At 42.6% G+C, this 17810-nt stretch overlaps 1 protein-coding gene across 1 annotated transcript in view; it reads right to left on the bottom strand.

Moving 5' to 3' along the window:
* Positions 1-17810, bottom strand: part of ALK (ALK receptor tyrosine kinase) — a 564868-nt gene that overhangs the window by 125460 nt on the left and 421598 nt on the right. Inside the window, exons 7-8 of the mRNA XM_083434390.1 lie at positions 13647-13778; positions 12184-12284 (exon numbers count right to left, since the gene is read on the bottom strand). Of these exons, the coding sequence (XP_083290516.1) occupies positions 12184-12284; positions 13647-13778 (233 nt within the window). The remainder of the gene's footprint in view (positions 1-12183; positions 12285-13646; positions 13779-17810) is intronic.

Here is a 17810-nt window from a genome sequence, read left to right as displayed (position 1 = left end):
TCGCCCCACCCACCAATCTAAAAAAGTCCTTGGAGAGTGGGCCAGTTCTGGATCCGGTCCTCAGGATGAAGAATATTCCCTGCACTTGTCCAGAATGTTAGTTGGTGGCAAGTCCAGGTTATATATAATTTACAGTTCTGAGGGCTTATAGAACAACCAATTTGTCACTTTTATTAATTTATTTTTGCCTAGAGGGCTGGGTGCACTGAGAAATCCTATCAATTATGCTTATTTTCATGGCTGAAACTAATTTCTTCTACTGGTATTTCTCTTGTCCCCAGTCTCAACTTTCAGTTCCCATTACATGTTTTAGCTGTTGACATTCCCTCCCCCTTTTCTTCCTGTGATCACATGCATTGCCAAAAAGCCAGGTATTGAATATTTAGCAGTTCTTATTCCCCATTAGATACCTTGCCAGAGTTGTCCACTCAGTTCCCCCTTAAATGCACATCCTCCTATAAAATGGGAGAATGTTAATGCCTGTGTTATCCAAAAGAGCAAGAATCCCTCTCTCCCTTTAGACATGGCCTAATAGATACAAGTTAAAATTGACAGCCTTTTCAGTAATGAACTCTTTTATATTCAGGCAAGCAGTAGAGATGAGCGGAAAGTCTGCAATAAGAGGGTGTTGCCAGCAATTACACCATCATCCCCCTTGATATTCCTTTCAAAAATTAGTTTTTTTCCACTCCTCTCTGCAGGTTATTATAGACTTTCCAATTATGATCCGGTGGTATTTGGATTTTTATTAATTAAAGTACCATACCCCAAAGTGGTCCCAAGGATTTCACTTGGGTTTAGTATAACCAAGTCCCTCTGTGACCCTTTATTCCTGCATAGAAAATTATTTCCTGGTGTTTTCTCATTTTAGAACTTGCTGGCTCTCATTGTCAGGTACAAAATGTAATCCTTTACAGTTTGGGCCAGTCTCAACACCTCTGCATTATGAACACTGCAGTGTACAGCTTAAAAAGCAGCAAAGTCTCTGCTAATAAGAAACAGCAAATGAGGTGTGGGTGAGCACACAGATTTAAGCAACTTCAAACTAAATACAACTTGAGAATACTAAAAGGAGTAACTTACTGAGGCTACAATAAATAATAGACTTTTTGGCATCGAGTGGATAATAAGAGAACTGAACCTTTTATCAAAGAAGTAGTTGTGTTTTAATCTCTATTTTGAATTGTTTCATATGCAATTACTATCTCTTAGAGAAGCTTTTACCAGATATTTTGGGTCAACCTCAGCTCCAGCTACCACAGCTCTGATGGCTGGGGTTGATAAACACTGTAATCTAAAACATCTGAAGGACATCAGGTTGGTGAAGTCTGCATTATGTACTGGATCAGTCCTGCTACCCACTGACTTCTACTTGGCATTTTTGTGTGTGGTGTGTGTGTAAAAATGAGGTGCTGGTACTAGTATCTTCATAAAAGTACCATGGATGCCAGCAAAAATGGCTGCCATGGGCAACACAAAATGGCTGCCAAGGCCAGCAACAAAAATGGTGCTGGTATTCCATACTGTTGACGACCATCATACACAAAAAGCACTGCTGCTACTTTCCCCCAGAAGTCTCTGGTGAGGAATTTGCTCTTTTCTGGTATAGTAGTAAGGCCATGTGAATGCATAGACCAAGAAAAGGGCACCTCTCCAATTTGACAGTATAGCTTTTGATATTAAGTCCTTTTCAGACGTTACAGAAACCCTATAACTATGCATGGAAAATATGGAAATTGAATTGCAACAGCAGGTTCCTTCCCTGACCCACATGTTCATTATAACATGTAAAGCTATGCATGGAGGTATCTACACTTGTTCTATTCAATCTTGGCCAGTTATGGGAGGAGCTGGCTGTTGCGATTCCACTCCCACCTTCCCATGCACTTCCAGATGTTATAAAAAAGGACAAATGTTGAAAGCTTTTTAAAAGCACAAGGAAACATGTGACCTTCCTGACCATTGTGGCATGACATAGTACAGCAACTTTCCCCGACTCCTAGGCTGTCTCTCACCATTCAGACACATGATACCACTGCCATCAGCAACATGAGAATTGATATGTTATGGTTTGGCAGGACTCATGGTAATATCTCAAGAAGAACAATGAACCTAGCTGTATATTACACAGAAACATATAACCACACCTGGACAGCTGAAAAGCTGCTTTGGGATGCTATTTTTTGGAGCAGAACATTGCCCAACCTTTGGATTGAGCAATGAATGCTGATGCACCTTGTGCTCCTGTGCATTAGTGCACAAAGAGTAGTTCGACCCCAATTCATCTTACATTTTAGTGCTATAAATATGTCACTTAAATCTACCCTGAATACCTTGATTGATTTCCCATCTTCCTACAATCAATCATGGTAAAAAATCAAATCAACTTGGACCATCCACATCAATGCTTTTAAAACCACAGCTTCTGAAAGTGTAACTTGGGCTAAAGGGGTACAAGCGGCATGAAGAGAGTCAGGGTCTCAGATCTGTTTATTTTTGTTTCTTTTAATTCAGAAAGCAGAGAGCTGACCGACTCCTGCCAACTGAGCGCAATGTAGGTGGCCTCTCAAATTATGCTGGCTGATAGTACCGAAGGCAAATGATGCCAATTGCCTTTTGTTCACGCTGCACACAACCAAATGAGTATTTTACTCTCTCTGTGTGTATTTGCTGCCAAGAGGAAGAATGTAGAATGTATTGCTAGGGTAGGTCAATTTGCACAACCAAATGAAGTAATCCCCCCTCCCACCATCAAGTATTTACCAAAGTGCCAGATCTAATAATAATAATAATAATAATAATAATAATAATAATAATAATAATACCTTTATTGTCAATGTACAACCTGTGTACAATGAGATTAACCGAAATTAATCTAGCAACCCCAGGGAGGTTAAACTCCTTAAACTGATAGGCCAGAATTGGGTCAGGAGCAACTCCTTAATCCCTACTTTGTCAGTCTTTGCTCAGTCATCTGAACAACTAGGAGACCTATTCCTTCTGTCTATCTGGGCCCCATCCTGATCTCGACAAGAGCCCCATGGGGTGTAGTGAAGCAGGGTAGTGCTATGAGAAGGTCCGGGGAATAACTTGCTTCAAGATTTAAGAAAGGTCTGAAGTCTTTTGGTCTCATCCAGGGCCAAATTATTCTTTCCTGGCGCAACCCTAGGAGGTCTTAAATAGGCAGGACTTTGGCTTGGAGGCTAGACCTCCTCCTCCTCTTGGACTATTCCCTCCAGGACTGTTGCCTGAATTGATGGGGAAGAGTATAAACTTCTGGTGGATGTGGATCTCAGAGGTTATGAGTCAGAAGCTTCTGTCTCAAGGGTTCACACAATCTGATGGGCCTGGACTCTGGCCCAGTGGAAATTGCTGCCAAGGAGTGTGGTGGAGTCTCCTTCTTTGGAGGTCTTTAAGCAGAGGCTTGACAACCATATGTCAGGAGTGCTCTGATGGTGTTTCCTGCTTGGCAGGGGGTTGGACTCGATGGCCCTTGTGGTCTCTTCCAACTCTATGAGTCTATGATAATGTTGGCACTTGGATTGATTTCCACCTCCTTTGCCTCTAGTGCTGTTGCTTCTACAAATTTGGTTATCCCTTCTTTATTTGAGTCAAAGCCCAGGCTGCTGCATGGGGTGGGAGTCCTCACAACCTTGTCCTTAGTCACCCAGGAGCCAACATTAGACAACAGAGATGCCTGTATATCCTGAACCAGCCTGTATATCCTGAACCAGCCTGTATATCCTGAAGCTGTGCCATAAGCCTGCCTCTCGAAGCTTGTTATCAAACATATTAGACTGAAAGCATTTGGTAAATTGGAATGGATGCTGCAGTTTGCACACACGTCAGCTGCTTGGATGAAAGGAGTTATTGGCATCATACATGGGGGCTCAGCATATCTGCAAAGAGTAAATACACAGGCTGTAATGAACTGGCTCAGATTGAATTAGCTGGCATGCTGCCTGAATGGATGCCTTTGGCTTTCATTTCCACAGTTCCTAAGCTCTGTAGTAGGACATTCCAAGGCCTTTAACACCTGCTGAAGTGAACAAGAGCAGGCAATGATCTGGATGCCCCAAGCCATGATGCTCCAATGAGACTGGCGTTCATTTTGCAGATGATGGCAGATGGCACTCTCTGTGTGCAATGGAGCCTAAAGCAGACTCTGGGCATGTTTAAAAAGATATGACTCTAGGATCTCATTGTTATTGTTTCTGGGTTCCCCCTCCCCTCCCAACCACTCCCTTGATATACATTTCCAGGAGGTTATTCAGAAGCCTGAAACACCATTAAAGAATGTAATCAACCATCCTGGCCTGACATTGTCTCATCAGTGCTTTGAAAGCCTTACTGATTCACTAAACAGAAAGATGTACAATGAATTAGGAGAACGTTGGTTTATGCACTCAGGTATAACTAGAGCAGCAAAGATGCCTGTGTTGAACTGTGATTACCTCCCTGGGCAGCCTATCAGGCATGAGATGCTCCTAAACATCACTCTAAACTACAAGATCAGATGGGTTCTTGATCCTATCGGTTCCTTTGAAATTGCATAGAATGAATCAGAGTTCATTTCCAGGGCATGTGGTAATAATTACTCAAGACAAGCATGCAAGTTGCTGGCATCTTTCACATGGAAGAAATAAGGGCATAAGCTATCACTGGACATTCCATATCCTTAGTATGAAGTTTGAGTCCATTTATCTTTGCTTGAATGAGAACATGCTCTGTATGACTGTAAGAGCCAGAGCTCTGCTTTTATAACACCGGAGCTCTGAAGAGTAAAATATGAGTAACCTTGGGTGGATACATTATATTTTCATCCATCAGATATCGCTGGCATAATTAATCCTAGTGTAGAGGAAATCCAGCAACAAAAGTGGTTCAGGCAGTTTACAAGATTAGAGTCGCCACCTGGACCATTTGAAACCTTTCTGTCAGATTTCTGCTACCTGGTCTGACACGCTTTCTCGCTGATGTTAGGCTATGCATGATTTGAAGCCTGCACTCCTGTGTACTTAACATATGCAAAAGAGCAATGGCCTTATTCTTCCTACTCTAGTAGAGGTGGCAACCTAAGCAGGAAGGTCGCCTATGACAGCTGCTTAGTAATTAAAGTTTTATCATGCTGGAGGCTTCTGACTTCTCCATTATCTATTGCATGGCTCAGGCAGGCAGATTGAAGAAGAGATTTGTGAGTAGAGAAGTTTGAAATTTTGTCCTCTAATGTGAATGCCCTGATTTGGCAAACGGAAGCTCCATATTCAGAAAACTCAGAGGAAACTTAATCATACAGTAGCTGCATGGAAGGGGAGATAGCAGCTGCAGAAGAAAAATTTCAACACTGATCTAGCAAAGATTTAGATGGGTCTAATCCTCCTGTGACTTGTGACATCTCTACAAGGTCAAAACATGTTTTATGGGTGGATAGATGGATACATCATTAGGGGCATGTAGTTTACTATCACTTGCAATGGAAACAACTTTTGCCTGCTGGAGTAGAGGGAGACTCTTTAAAAGAGGCATATATAAAATATGAAGGTTTGACATGCAGGGAAGTGCTTATCTGAAATATTCACACCTCTGCACAAATTGGGTTGGGGCTCCTTTGGGTTAGGGAAGTCTCTGAACATTTTATTTTCAGAAAGGACGAGCAGCGCTATGAGAGCAGTATTTTACCACCCTGTTGCTGGCCACAGGAGCAAAGTGAATAATGGAAATCTCATCCCTTCTGGTCTTTCCAATGAAGAGACATGAATCAGCATAGGGCAGGAGTGGCCAACATTTTGGGCAAATGGATCACAAGTCCAAGGTATCAGATAGGGCTTCTATACTTCCTGCTAACTAGTGGGGGGGCATACATATAAGGTTAAAGGACTGGTACAGTTATCAAAAGCCAAGAGTATAGTGTGGACTGTGTCACTTGTCCTTTTGCCTATAAGATCTAAACTGCAATAATGTGCCACAACAAAAAGCATCACCATGTTGCCTACATCATAGGTACTTCCAGATAGTTAGGACACATGATTTGCATACAGAAGGTCTCAGGTTCAATCCTTGGCATGCCTGGGTTTTTTTTTTCAATGAACAGGTGATGGGAAAGGCCTCTGTCTGAGAACTTGGAAAGCTGCTGCAAGTCAAAGTATGCAAAACCAGGTTAGATATACAAACAGCTTCCTGTGTTTTTCATGGTGCAGGTGGGGACATCATTTCTCAAAACCCCATAATATCGTATCAGTAGACATGAGGATTGTCCACACTAGAGCAAAATCTGGATTTGCTCCAGCCTGTCTCCCCATCAATGTTGGCCATCCAGAAGATGCCCTCCCCATCTCAGTGTCGTCTTGGACTCTTCTCCCTTTAAGTGTGAGGTTCTTCAGTCCTTGAAAATGGCAAATATTTTAAAAAATGTAATGGGGGGGGGGGCAGTTCAAGGCAGCACTAGGATGGGGTCTACATTTTGCTCCATGGTGTTTTGGGGCAAAGCTACTTTCCCAATCTCATATATATTGGTTAGCTACATTCTGAACATGAAGCAAACTTTAGCTGCTGAGGTAATGACATGGTAATGACTCTTGAGAGTCCCATGGACTGCAAGAAGATGAAACCTATCCATTCTTAAGGAAATCAGCCCTGAGTGCTCACTGGAAGGACAGATCGTGAAGCTGAGACTCCAATACTTTGGCCACCTCATGAGAAGAGAAGACTCCCTGGAAAAGACCCTGATGTTGGGAAAGATGGAGGGCACAAGGAGAAGGGGACGACAGAGGACGAGATGGTTGGATAGTGTTCTCAAAGCTACAAGCATGAGTTTGACTAAACTGCGGGAGGCAGTGGAAGACAGAAGTGCCTGGCGAGCTCTGGTCCATGGGGTCACGAAGAGTCGGACATGACTAAATGACTAAACAACAACAATGACATGGAAGCCCAGCTGTGGTAGCTCCTGTTTGAAAGAGTGCTGGACAGGTGCAGACTCACCATACACACTTAGGCATACACAAGAACCCTCATCCCTGGACGTCATTGAGGGTTAGGGGGCATAGAGTGCTCCTACATACACAGGAGCAGGATCTGAAGTTTTCCCCACTCATATCCTTACAGGAAAAGTGAAAGGGTTTGTGTGGGAGACTTGGTGAGACAGGGCTCCAAGGTGAAAACTTCACTGAGACACTGAGTTCGGTTCAACAACATCTTTCTGAAATCTACTGTGAAATTCCAATTGCTGGCCTGATTGTGAAATGCCCATTTGAGCTGTCAAAGCTAAAAGAGGTCGAGGGGAGGAGAGGAATTTTAACACATAAATCCAAGCCAGTCCGACTGGGAAATGCTGGAGAGGAAATAAATATGGGAAAGCAGAATTTTAATTTCACCATCATATTTTCCAGCTATAGCTCCATTATGAGGATGATCACTTGCTCCTATCCTCCGGGATAATTAGGGGGCAAGGACTTGCTCCTCTCCTTGCAATAGGCTTGGAATGATGTTGAATTATTCTGGTCACATAGATTGATTGCTCCAGTAAAATAGTCTTCGAAGCCTCAAGCCAGGGCTTGTTCAGAGCCGAGGCTTCTGCACAGTGTGAAAAGGAAGAAGAGCAAGAACCATTGCCAAAATCTGTTGAGTCTTTATTACCAACAGCTGCAATGCTGGATCTGCATGGGCAACTTTTAAGTGTCACCGGGAGTGACAGAGGTGGGGCAGTAATAGATTGCAACTTTCTCTTCCCCTCCCCAATGCACTTTCAAATGCAAGTTTAATTATTCACCCTGTTTATGGACGGGGGAGGGGGAATGAACACACCTTGGGAAATTATTCACCCGGCTTCTGACAGCAGGCAGATTATGAGAAATATTCACACTTGCTGGTCTGTGACAAAATGGAGTTTTAAAATATTTACATCTTGCATGTGCTGCAGGCATGAAGGAAGGAAAGGAGAGACTCTTGTAAAGGAAGAAACCATGGTAGGCAAGGAAATTGAATAGGAGTGTGTCGATATGTCAATCGAAATTGAGGTAGCAAGTGTCTAATTGTCTGAAGAAAGACGTCCACTAGGAATAAATGCAATCAAATAATACAACATAAAAGTCTCCTAACCTAAGCTCAGGAAGAAAAATCACTATAGCAGAGGGATGTTGTGAGAGAAAAGGGGAGCCAAGGTATGATCCAGACATTGTGGGCATGCATTAAGCACAGGGTTACTAGTTTGGATAAAGTGCGGGGAAAGGGTTACCTTTTTCAACATGAAGTGGAGTGCGCAGGGGGTGGGAACAAAACCTGCTTCCTCCCCTGCTATACGTTCCTGCTTTAAGGTACAGTGGTACCTCGGGTTAAGTACTTAATTCGTTCCGGAGGTCTGTACTTAACCTGAAACTGTTCTTAACCTGAAGCACCACTTTAGCTAAAGGGGGCTCCCGCTGCTGCCGCGCCACCAGAGCACAATTTCTGTTCTTACCCTGAAGCAAAGTTTTTAACCTGAAGCACTATTTCTGGGTTAGCGGAATCTGTAACCTGAAGCGTATGTAACCTGAAGTGTATGTAACCTGAGGTACCACTGTATTTCCCACCAGCCTGGCTCAAAAATACTGGAAGTAAGCAAGTCTCAGGAAAAAGGTCTTAAGGAAGTGTGTCATGGGAAGTTTTGAAGGAGGGGAGGGCAAAGTTTCATTCCTCCCTGTGTTTTATTTATTTTGGAATGGGAAGGTGTAGGTGTGTTGCCTGTTTGGGGACTGGTGGCCTGAGCACCATCAATTTGCCTTCTTTGAAATGGGCATTTTGTGCTACCGCTTTGATTTTCAAGGGCCAAGGCCAAAGAGGTTAAGAATCCCTGGCTCATGCTCATTTTGCCCTTTTCCATTACGACTACAGTGTTATCTCAGGTCCGTTCTTAAGCTGAAATGGTTCTTAACCTGAGACACCACTTTAGCTAATGGGGCCTCCCACTGCCACCGCACCGCTGCCTCACGATTTCTGTTCTCATCCTGAAGCAAAGTTCTTAACCTGAGGTACTACTTCTGGATCTGGCAAATGTAAGAAATAGAGAAAAGGAGTTCTGTGATTAATAGTAGTACAGTGGTACCTCGGGTTAAGTACTTAATTCGTTCCGGAGGTCCATTCTTAACCTGAAACTGTTCTTAACCTGAAGCACCACTTTAGCTAATGGGGCTTTCTGCTGCTGCTGCGCTGCCAGAGCACGATTTCTGTTCTCATCCTGAAGCAAAGTTCTTAACCTGAGGTACTACTTCTGGGTTAGCAGAGTGTAACCTGAAACATCTGTAACCTGAAGCGCCTGTAACCCGAGGTACCACTGTACTCCATTCTTTTCACCCTGTTTTCTTCCATTAACTTCTCTAGTCATAAAGATTCCCCCAGCTGTCTGGAGCCGATTTGGGGGAGGGTATGAGGCATGGAGGGGGGGAGCCCTACTGCACCAACAGAAGTCTTTCCCTGTGCACAAGGAATTAGCTGAATAGTTCCCTATGTATTCTCTCTGCTCTCATAGCAAGATGCTGGCCCCAAGGTGACCGCTGAGGGAAGGAGGGTTCAACTAGGAACACAGGAAGCTGCTGTGGTCAGACCATTGGTTCATCTAACTCAGCATTGTCCGCACTAACAGCCGATGACTCTCCAGGGTTTCAGACAGGAATCTCTCCCATAGTGACCAAGAGACACCAGAGACCAAAACTGGAACTCCTTGAATGCAAAGCAGATGCAGTATCGCTGAGCTTTCTCACCTCAGCTGGAATAACTGAGGACAGTGGGCACACCATCAAGCTAGTCTATTGAGCAAGTTCATCTTATGTCAACTGGATTTGCCACCCTTCCATAAATACCTGTTTCCATTCTCTGGCGAATGTTGCACAAACACTTGATCCTGACAACCTCCCAATTACTGTGGCCTTTCATGCTGTGTGTATGCCCGGGTTTTGCAATTATGCACCTAAAACAGCAAGAGAAGGAACTCTGCAAACCAGGTCAACCCCACCCCCCAAACAAACCTTATTCTTATTAGAGTTTCTTATTAGAGAGTCTCTTCTGAAATCTGAAATGTTTTCCAGGAGTGGGAAAAGGGAGGGGACAAAGATACAGGTGCCTTTGCTTGCCCGTTGCAACACTGTTTTACATGGATTTCCCTCCCAACACATAGTTATTTGTCCTCAACAATCTTCCTTTACCACAACCTTCACCAACCTGGGGTGCTCCAGATGTTTTTTTGACTACAGTTCACATCAGCCCTGGATGCGGCTGGGGGATTTGGAGTCTAAAGCATATGGAGGGCGAAGGCTGCTTTACAGAGTTTGCACTGAGACTTAAGTCTCTCAGAACTGTGGCTCTAAACGGGCATCTACAAGAACTCACTGAGCTCCACTTTCTTTTTGAAAATGTAGAAAATGTTAGCATTACTAATAAAGTATAGAAAAATCAAACTTCAGACATATGGATGCAATGAATCTGAACTCTTTGGGTACTTATCCAGCATGCTTTTGTATGACCTAGCAGTTCCTATTTGCACAATTCGGCTGTAATTATTCCGACGCACTCTGCAGCACTAGTGGCAAAGCGGTTTCCAATTTTAATTTTATACGCCTCTTGGGTATGTAATTTTCCTGCCGCTGCTAAAGAGCACCAGTGATTTACATCAGTGATGTTAATTACTTCTAAAGGCCAAACATGACAGTTTTCATTCCCTCCTTACTTGAGTGAATTTATCATTCACAGAAGTACAATAGTCATTCAAAGGAATGGGCAGTTCTGGCTGTCCCCTAACCTACGAGGCTCCTGTCCCTGTACAAATTAAAAAAGAAATCTTAAGGGGAGCTTTAAGTCTGGCACACATTGATCTGTCATCCTTTCCCATTGGTCTAGGGATGAGTGAATGTGTCAATTTGGTTTCTCTCCTTAAGTTCAGTTCTAGCCTTAAGTTCAGTTCTTTACATATCCATATCCATCTGTGTGTCTTTTTTAATAAAAAAAACTTTATGAAAATTAATTAGCATTTTAATGTGAATTTTGCCCAATATACATATTTTTGCAAGCTATTTCCCTAATATAATGCATTATTTGTGTTGTTTTTTTACTAATATATGCTTTTTAATGCATATTTTATCCTAGTACAAACATTTTTGTCAACATTACTTAACTGGAAAACAACATTTCAGATTTCAGAAAACTGCAAATTTTGAAGTTGTGCTTCAGTTCATGTATTATTTGGGGAAGTGAGATTAGGTAGGTCTGCATTTAAATGTGAACTGAACCCAATTCTTTCACCCAGTTTCTTACACAGGACTCTCCCACTTCAAACCCAGTTTTGAATGAAGCTTTTTGTGTGTCTTCTTTTTCTTTAATAAGTAACTCCAGTTCACCAGTGGAGGCGCTATTTCTCACAGCTGGTTTCAAACTCAGGGTCCCAAAGATCAGTTTCTAAAGGTGAGAGAAGAGTGGAGATAATGGGTCCTCCACTCTTTGCTTGATAAACACAATTGCTGTGTATTTCACTTGGTTCCTTGCACGTACACATTCACAAAGGAATTCACCATGCTGTCCACAGTACACAGAAACATTGGTGAACATGTAGTAACGATTGTCTTTGCTACTTAAAGTGCAGAGATGCTCTACACCACTGAAAGCAGCAGCCCATGGAATGGAATACCCGACTTGTTTGGAGGTTCTAGCAGGGGAGCGCAGCTATCGTACACCCTTGACCGAAGAACGGTACACTCCTTCTATTTGGGATGGTCGTCCTCTTCCACCGAGCACGCAGCTTCGGGAGGGACGTGCATGGAGCGGTGAGGGAGGAAGGGGACACCCGCCTAGCCAGCCAGATCAGCCGAATCAACCCTGGCGATCAATGGGGTGACAGATGTCGCAGCCAGATCGCCCTCACATTTTGGAAGATAAAAGGGGGAAAATATTTACTTTCATTATTATCATTCTGTGTGGGTGTGTGGGTGTCTGCACATATGCGTGTTGTTGTATGCAATGTTTGGGAGGAAATAAGACGGTAAACAACAAATAACAAACTGGAATGGAATACCCGACACTTCCCGAGCCATTAGTATTTGTATCTCATGTCATTCAAATAAAAGGGTGATGTGAAGGGCCTTATAATAGCCAGACATACATCTTTTTTGACAATCTAAGCACCTTGCACACTTTTGCAGTTTGCAGCTAAGCAAGTATACTTACCTCACAGGGTGAGTTTTTCATGGGAGCTGGAAACACAGCACTAGTCACCACAACTGTTTCTGCAGCTGGCATCTCACTGGTGTTAAGCAAAAGTGCACATTCTGGGAGGGGGCAAAAGGAGGGGAGAGAAGAAGGAGAGGCAAATTTGTTACTACTTTGATGGAACATTTGTGCAGCAGAACAGAGTATTTGGTTGTGGGTGGGTGCACACGTAGACATGCAAATGTCAGGTAGACCCTTATTACAGAGGGATAACACAGCTGAAGTCATTTTTCAGTATTCTTTGGATGTAGTAATGCAGTTTCATATACCCCAGGGTCCCACCTTCAGAATTATACGCAAGCGCCCTGCCAGCTTCTCTCACAAACAATGTTTATCCCTGACTAGGGATTTGTTTTCTTCACTTGCTCCGAATCAAAATGCATCCAACTTTTTAAAAAATTTGATTTTGAGTGAACCTCTGCTGTTATGAAATATGCAAAAGTAATATTTCACTGAAGCTTGAGGCTGAAAGTCACTTCTACCATCATCACGGCAACATGAAGAGAACTCCAAAAGAACGGAAATATTGGTGCTGTGAATTGCTCAGGGCCAGCCCGGCACATTTTGCTGCCTGAGGTGAAAGACAAGATGCCTCTCGTCCTCCTGCATTCCATCTGCTGGAGCTGACTGGACGGACAATTCAGTCTTACTTCAATTCTGGTGATGGGGCTAGTGCCTTGCCATCACTTCCTGTCATCAACATCTGCCATGTCAGACAGCCACCTCACTCTCCCTAATGGCAGGGTATTGGAAATAAATAAACCTTGGAAATTTTATTCTCTTTTCAATGACCTAAGACAGTGGTTCCCAATTAGCTAAGAACTGCGGACCCCCAGAGTTTGAGAGAGTTTGGATTTGATATCCCGCTTTATCACTACCCGAAGGAGTCTCAAAGCGGCTAACATTCTCCTTTCCCTTCCTCCCCCACAACAAACACTCTGTGAGGTGAGTGGGGCTGAGAGACTTCAGAGAAGTGTGACTAGCCCAAGGTCACCCAGCAGTTGCACGTGGAGGAGCGGAGACGCGAACCCTGTTCCCCAGATTACGAGACCACTGCTCTTAACCACTACACCACAAAAGCCAAGCCATGGACCTCCGACTTTTGAATTTTTTTATTTCTCTATGAAGTGCTATTTTTCTAGAAAAAGAGGTGCCAGAACTCACCATGAACTCACCCTTGCTCTCTTATAATGGCAATAGCACCCACCTGAGAGGTGCCACAACTTGGTTCCAGTGAGTTCTGTCTGAAAAATGTGCTGTCTCTATAGAAGTTTTTGTTTTGTGAATGGTGCCACAGACCCCTGGGGTGGGTTATGTGGACCTCCTGTGGTCCATGGACCACTGATTAGGAACCACTGGCCTAAGACAATTAAATTAGGTCTATCCCCTTCCCCCTGTAGTATGGTACAACTCTGACATACCTTTCAAACAAAAATGGCTATGTTGTGGATTTCCAATATGCCACAGATGGGCCTCTTGGGAAGTTGATGAACTTTGAGTCCAGCCACAGTCTTCATCTTCAAAGGAGCAGTAGAAGCCAGAGGGAAGTTTTTCTGCAAGGAAAATTGCAGGAGACAAAGATCTAACCAGCAATTCCTGAGCACGGAATAAAAGGAAGTGTTTCTATGGTTCTTCTTGGGTGAGCAGATTGTTCCTTCACAGTGCTGCACCAGCAATGATGTATAGTGCTTTTCCCAAGGACTCCAAGAGGTTCAACAGCCATTACTTAGATTACCCTGCAAGGTAGGGTAATGCTATTGTTATCTATAGGTTATAGATGGAATCAGGGCCCATTCTCTGAGTTTTGCAGTGCAGTGCTCCAGCCAAGTGGACAAAAATTCATATACCATGGTAAAATATGCACCAAATGTATATTTCACATCCCCATTTACATTATGTTAGGAAAAATCACTTTCCAAAAATATATTAGGCAAAAATGTGTGCTGCAATGCTAATTTTTATAATTATAAAAACCCACAAATTTCTGCAGAAATGTGGAGAACTGAATTCAGGTTTGGAAAAATGAGAAACTGGGAGAATGGAAAGTGACAGATCCATCTATCTCTGTATGTAAAGTTCCCTGTTACTGTGTGTGTTGAAATCAATGTGGACCAATTCTTGAAATCGACAGCTCTTCTTGACTACGTGCCATCACTCTATGGGGGAATTTTTACACATTTAATGTATTTTACATACTTCAAGGTGGAACTGAATGTAAAATATGTAAAATGTACATAAAATATATTGAATACTTAAAATCCCCCAGGATAGTGACAGTACATCATCACGATCCACAGCACCCAGTGGGACTTGCAACATTAATTACAACACACTTAATGGCACTTGTAGGAATCTGGAATTACTTTTAAAAACATCAGAGCAGCAACAACAAATCTAAAATAGTTACTGGAAACATGGTGAATGCTCAGCCAAGCTTATACTGTGAGTTTCTGTAAATAACGAGGGAAATTATGAGCTCAAACACAGTCAGTTTGTGCACCCCTAGTTTATTTCAGGTAATGTAGATTGCATACGAGAGCAGCTTCATCCACCTGGCCAAACAAGACTGCTTCGGTATCAGTCATGAAAGCCAGATTAGAATGCACATATGACCGTTTATTTATCATTTCTCTATCCTGAACAATCAGTTTGCTTTTAAGCGGAATTTTCAGCTTCCCATAAATATTTAATGTACCTAGCACACGCACACACATATTTTTTTCCTTTAAAGGGATGTCATTTTATCATTAACTGAGAGTAACTTGCAATACAATGATATTCCATGTGAAATAGAAAAGTGACATACATAATTTTATTTTTGGAGGCTGAATTCATTTTCACAATCAGCATATTCTTAGTGCATTTAAGATCTTTTGCCCAGTTCTTGTAAAAAAAGCCATCAACAGGATTTTTGTGTGGTTTTTTTCTTAAACACATACATTTGGGTATGCAATATTGCCTAATATACTTTTAGGTAAAGGTAAAGGACCCCTGGATGGTTAAGTCTAGTCAAAGGTGACTATGGGGTTGCAACACTCATCTTGCTTTCAGGCTGAGTGAGTGGGCGTTTGTATACAGACAGCTTTCTGGGTCATGTGGCCAGCATGACTAAACCGCTTCTGGTGGCGGTGTAGTTTAAACCATTGAGCTTCTTGGGCTTGCTGTCAGAAGGTTGGCAGTTTGATGGAGTGAGCTCCCATTGCTCTGTCCCAGCTCCTGCCAACCTAGCAGTTCAAAAGCATGCCAATGCAAGTAGATAAATAGGTACCACTGCGGTGGGAAGGTAAACAGCATTTCCATGCGTTCTGGTTTCCATCACGGTGTCCCATTGCACCAGAAGTGATTTAGTCATGCTGGCCACATGACCCGGAAAGTTGTCTGTGAACAAATGCCCACCTCAACCCCATAGTTGCCTTTGACTGGACTTGACCGTCCAGGGGTCCTTTACCTTTTTAATATACTTTTATTACTTCAAAATAATTACCCCAAATATAATGCATTTCTGCATGTTATTTGCACTAAAAAGAGGATTTTATGCATGCTTTGCCCCTGTATGTGCATTTCTCTACACATCACTTTGCTGGAGAACTGCTTTGCAAAATTTGGAGACATGCACATCTTGAAAGATGGCTTTGTTTCGGTCCATATATTGTTTCAGGAAGTGTCAGTTATGTAGGTTTACCTGTGAGCTGAACTGAATTTCTTCCCCCATCCTTAATGAATGAGCCACTCACATAGTAAGGCAGCCTTCACCAAACCATTGTCATCCAGTGGCTTTGGGCTGCAACTCTCACCAGCCCCAGCCAGCATTGTGGAGAGCGCCAGCCTGTCAAAGACTTCAGCAGGACCTCCCAGTTTGCACACACAGGGCTGTGAATCAGAGCGGCTGCATTCATCATTGCTACTGCATACCCTTGTACTTTTATTCTTTCTTCTGTAGAGACTCTGTTACTTCTAAAATTCTGCTTTGGTAAGAATCATGTGACACATTCAACTTTTTTTTAGACCTGGAGGTATTTCTTTTTTTAAAAAAAATCAATGTGTTTTAGTGCTTGCAATTTTGAAACTCATATTTATTCAATTACTGTCTTGTCATATTAAGAAAGCTTCTATGCAGAAAGTAATATGGATTTTTTTAAGACATTGGATTCCTTGCTAAATCAATATTAAGTCTAATATACTCATGCTCAAAGTGTTAGAGAGGTTTGTGGCTCTGCAAAACTCCTCTCTTCTTCTTTTTTACACTGTTTCCTCTCATTCTTGCCATGGTCCTGTTAAATGAACATTTTATTGTAGCCTGCCCTATTCTTAAAGCTCAGAGTGGGAAACAAGATTTTCTTATGTTGCTGTTGTTAATTTATTTAACATGAAAACATTTACCTTTCTAACAAGTGCCCAATGTCACTTAAAATATAAAACAATAAAATTAACCAACTATAGTACTAATTGTCTGGTTGCTTGCTGCTGTTCCCATTTTCACCTTTGCAGACAACAAGATGGACATGACAGTACTAAATAAAACTCATGAGTGGCGATGAACTGATTTGCTGATACAGTGGTACCTCGGGTTAAGTACTTAATTCATTCTGGAGGTCCGTTCTTAACCTGAAACTGTTCTTAACCTGAAGCACCACTTTAGCTAATGGGGCCTCCTGCTGCCGCTGTGCTGCCGGAGCACTTCTCATCCTGAAGCAAAGTTCTTAACCCAAGGTAATATTTCTGGGTTAGCGGAGTCTGTAACCTGAAGCGTATGTAACCTGAAGCATATGTAACCCGAGGTACCACTGTACAGGCTTACACCTATCCATCTACCCTAATGTTCAAGTTGTCTGCCCCTGAAGTTTTGCTGAGCATTCCTTCTCCTCAGTCCACACAGCCATCTGCACTCAGCTGCACACAAGGATCTCTTGCACAACAATTCCAACGGGGGGAGGGAGAGTTATTCTGCATGCACAAACAGAGGTGTGTACAAATCAGCTATGTTAACAGAAATGAATGGAGAAAGCAATCAGGCCAGACAGCTCCCTGAGCACATCAGAGCAATTGCGCATGGAGGGAATTTTCAAATTAGGGCAGATGTGGTTTTGTTGCTAGATACATACTTGCAGGCTTATTCTTCTAAAATAAAGAGTTCACATTCCTTCTCCACTCTACTCCATTCAGAAAAGCCACTGCCCTCAGTGATGTGAACTCTCAATGGCAATGATTTGCCACATCACCCCCACACTAGGTACGTGATCTCTTGTTGACTTGAGATTATTTAGAAGGAAGAAGGCATGGTTTTAAGTGATCTCAAGCAGGTCATTTTGAGGTTCACCAACCACCCCTCTTCTGCCAAATGGTTTGCCTGCAAAATTTTTGCATAGTTCTAGAAAAGTATTTTATTATAAAGTTCTTCCATGTTGTCCCTTTATAGAAATAAAATGGCACATTCATTCTTCTTCCATTGGGATTTTGAAATCCGAAACACAGAAGATTCTGTCCCCACTTTGTGAATATTTTTACTTCCCCTCCTCAGGCTAAGTTCTGAATAAAATGTCACAACTAAGTATACCCAGAATTCTCCTTGAAACAGCTCAGCATGC

This window comes from Podarcis tiliguerta (genome assembly GCF_965153285.1).
Source record: "Podarcis tiliguerta genome assembly, chromosome: 3".
Lineage (NCBI taxonomy): Eukaryota > Metazoa > Chordata > Lepidosauria > Squamata > Lacertidae > Podarcis > Podarcis tiliguerta.
Note: the sequence above shows the minus strand (reverse complement) of the source record. Positions and strands in the feature narration are given on the sequence as shown.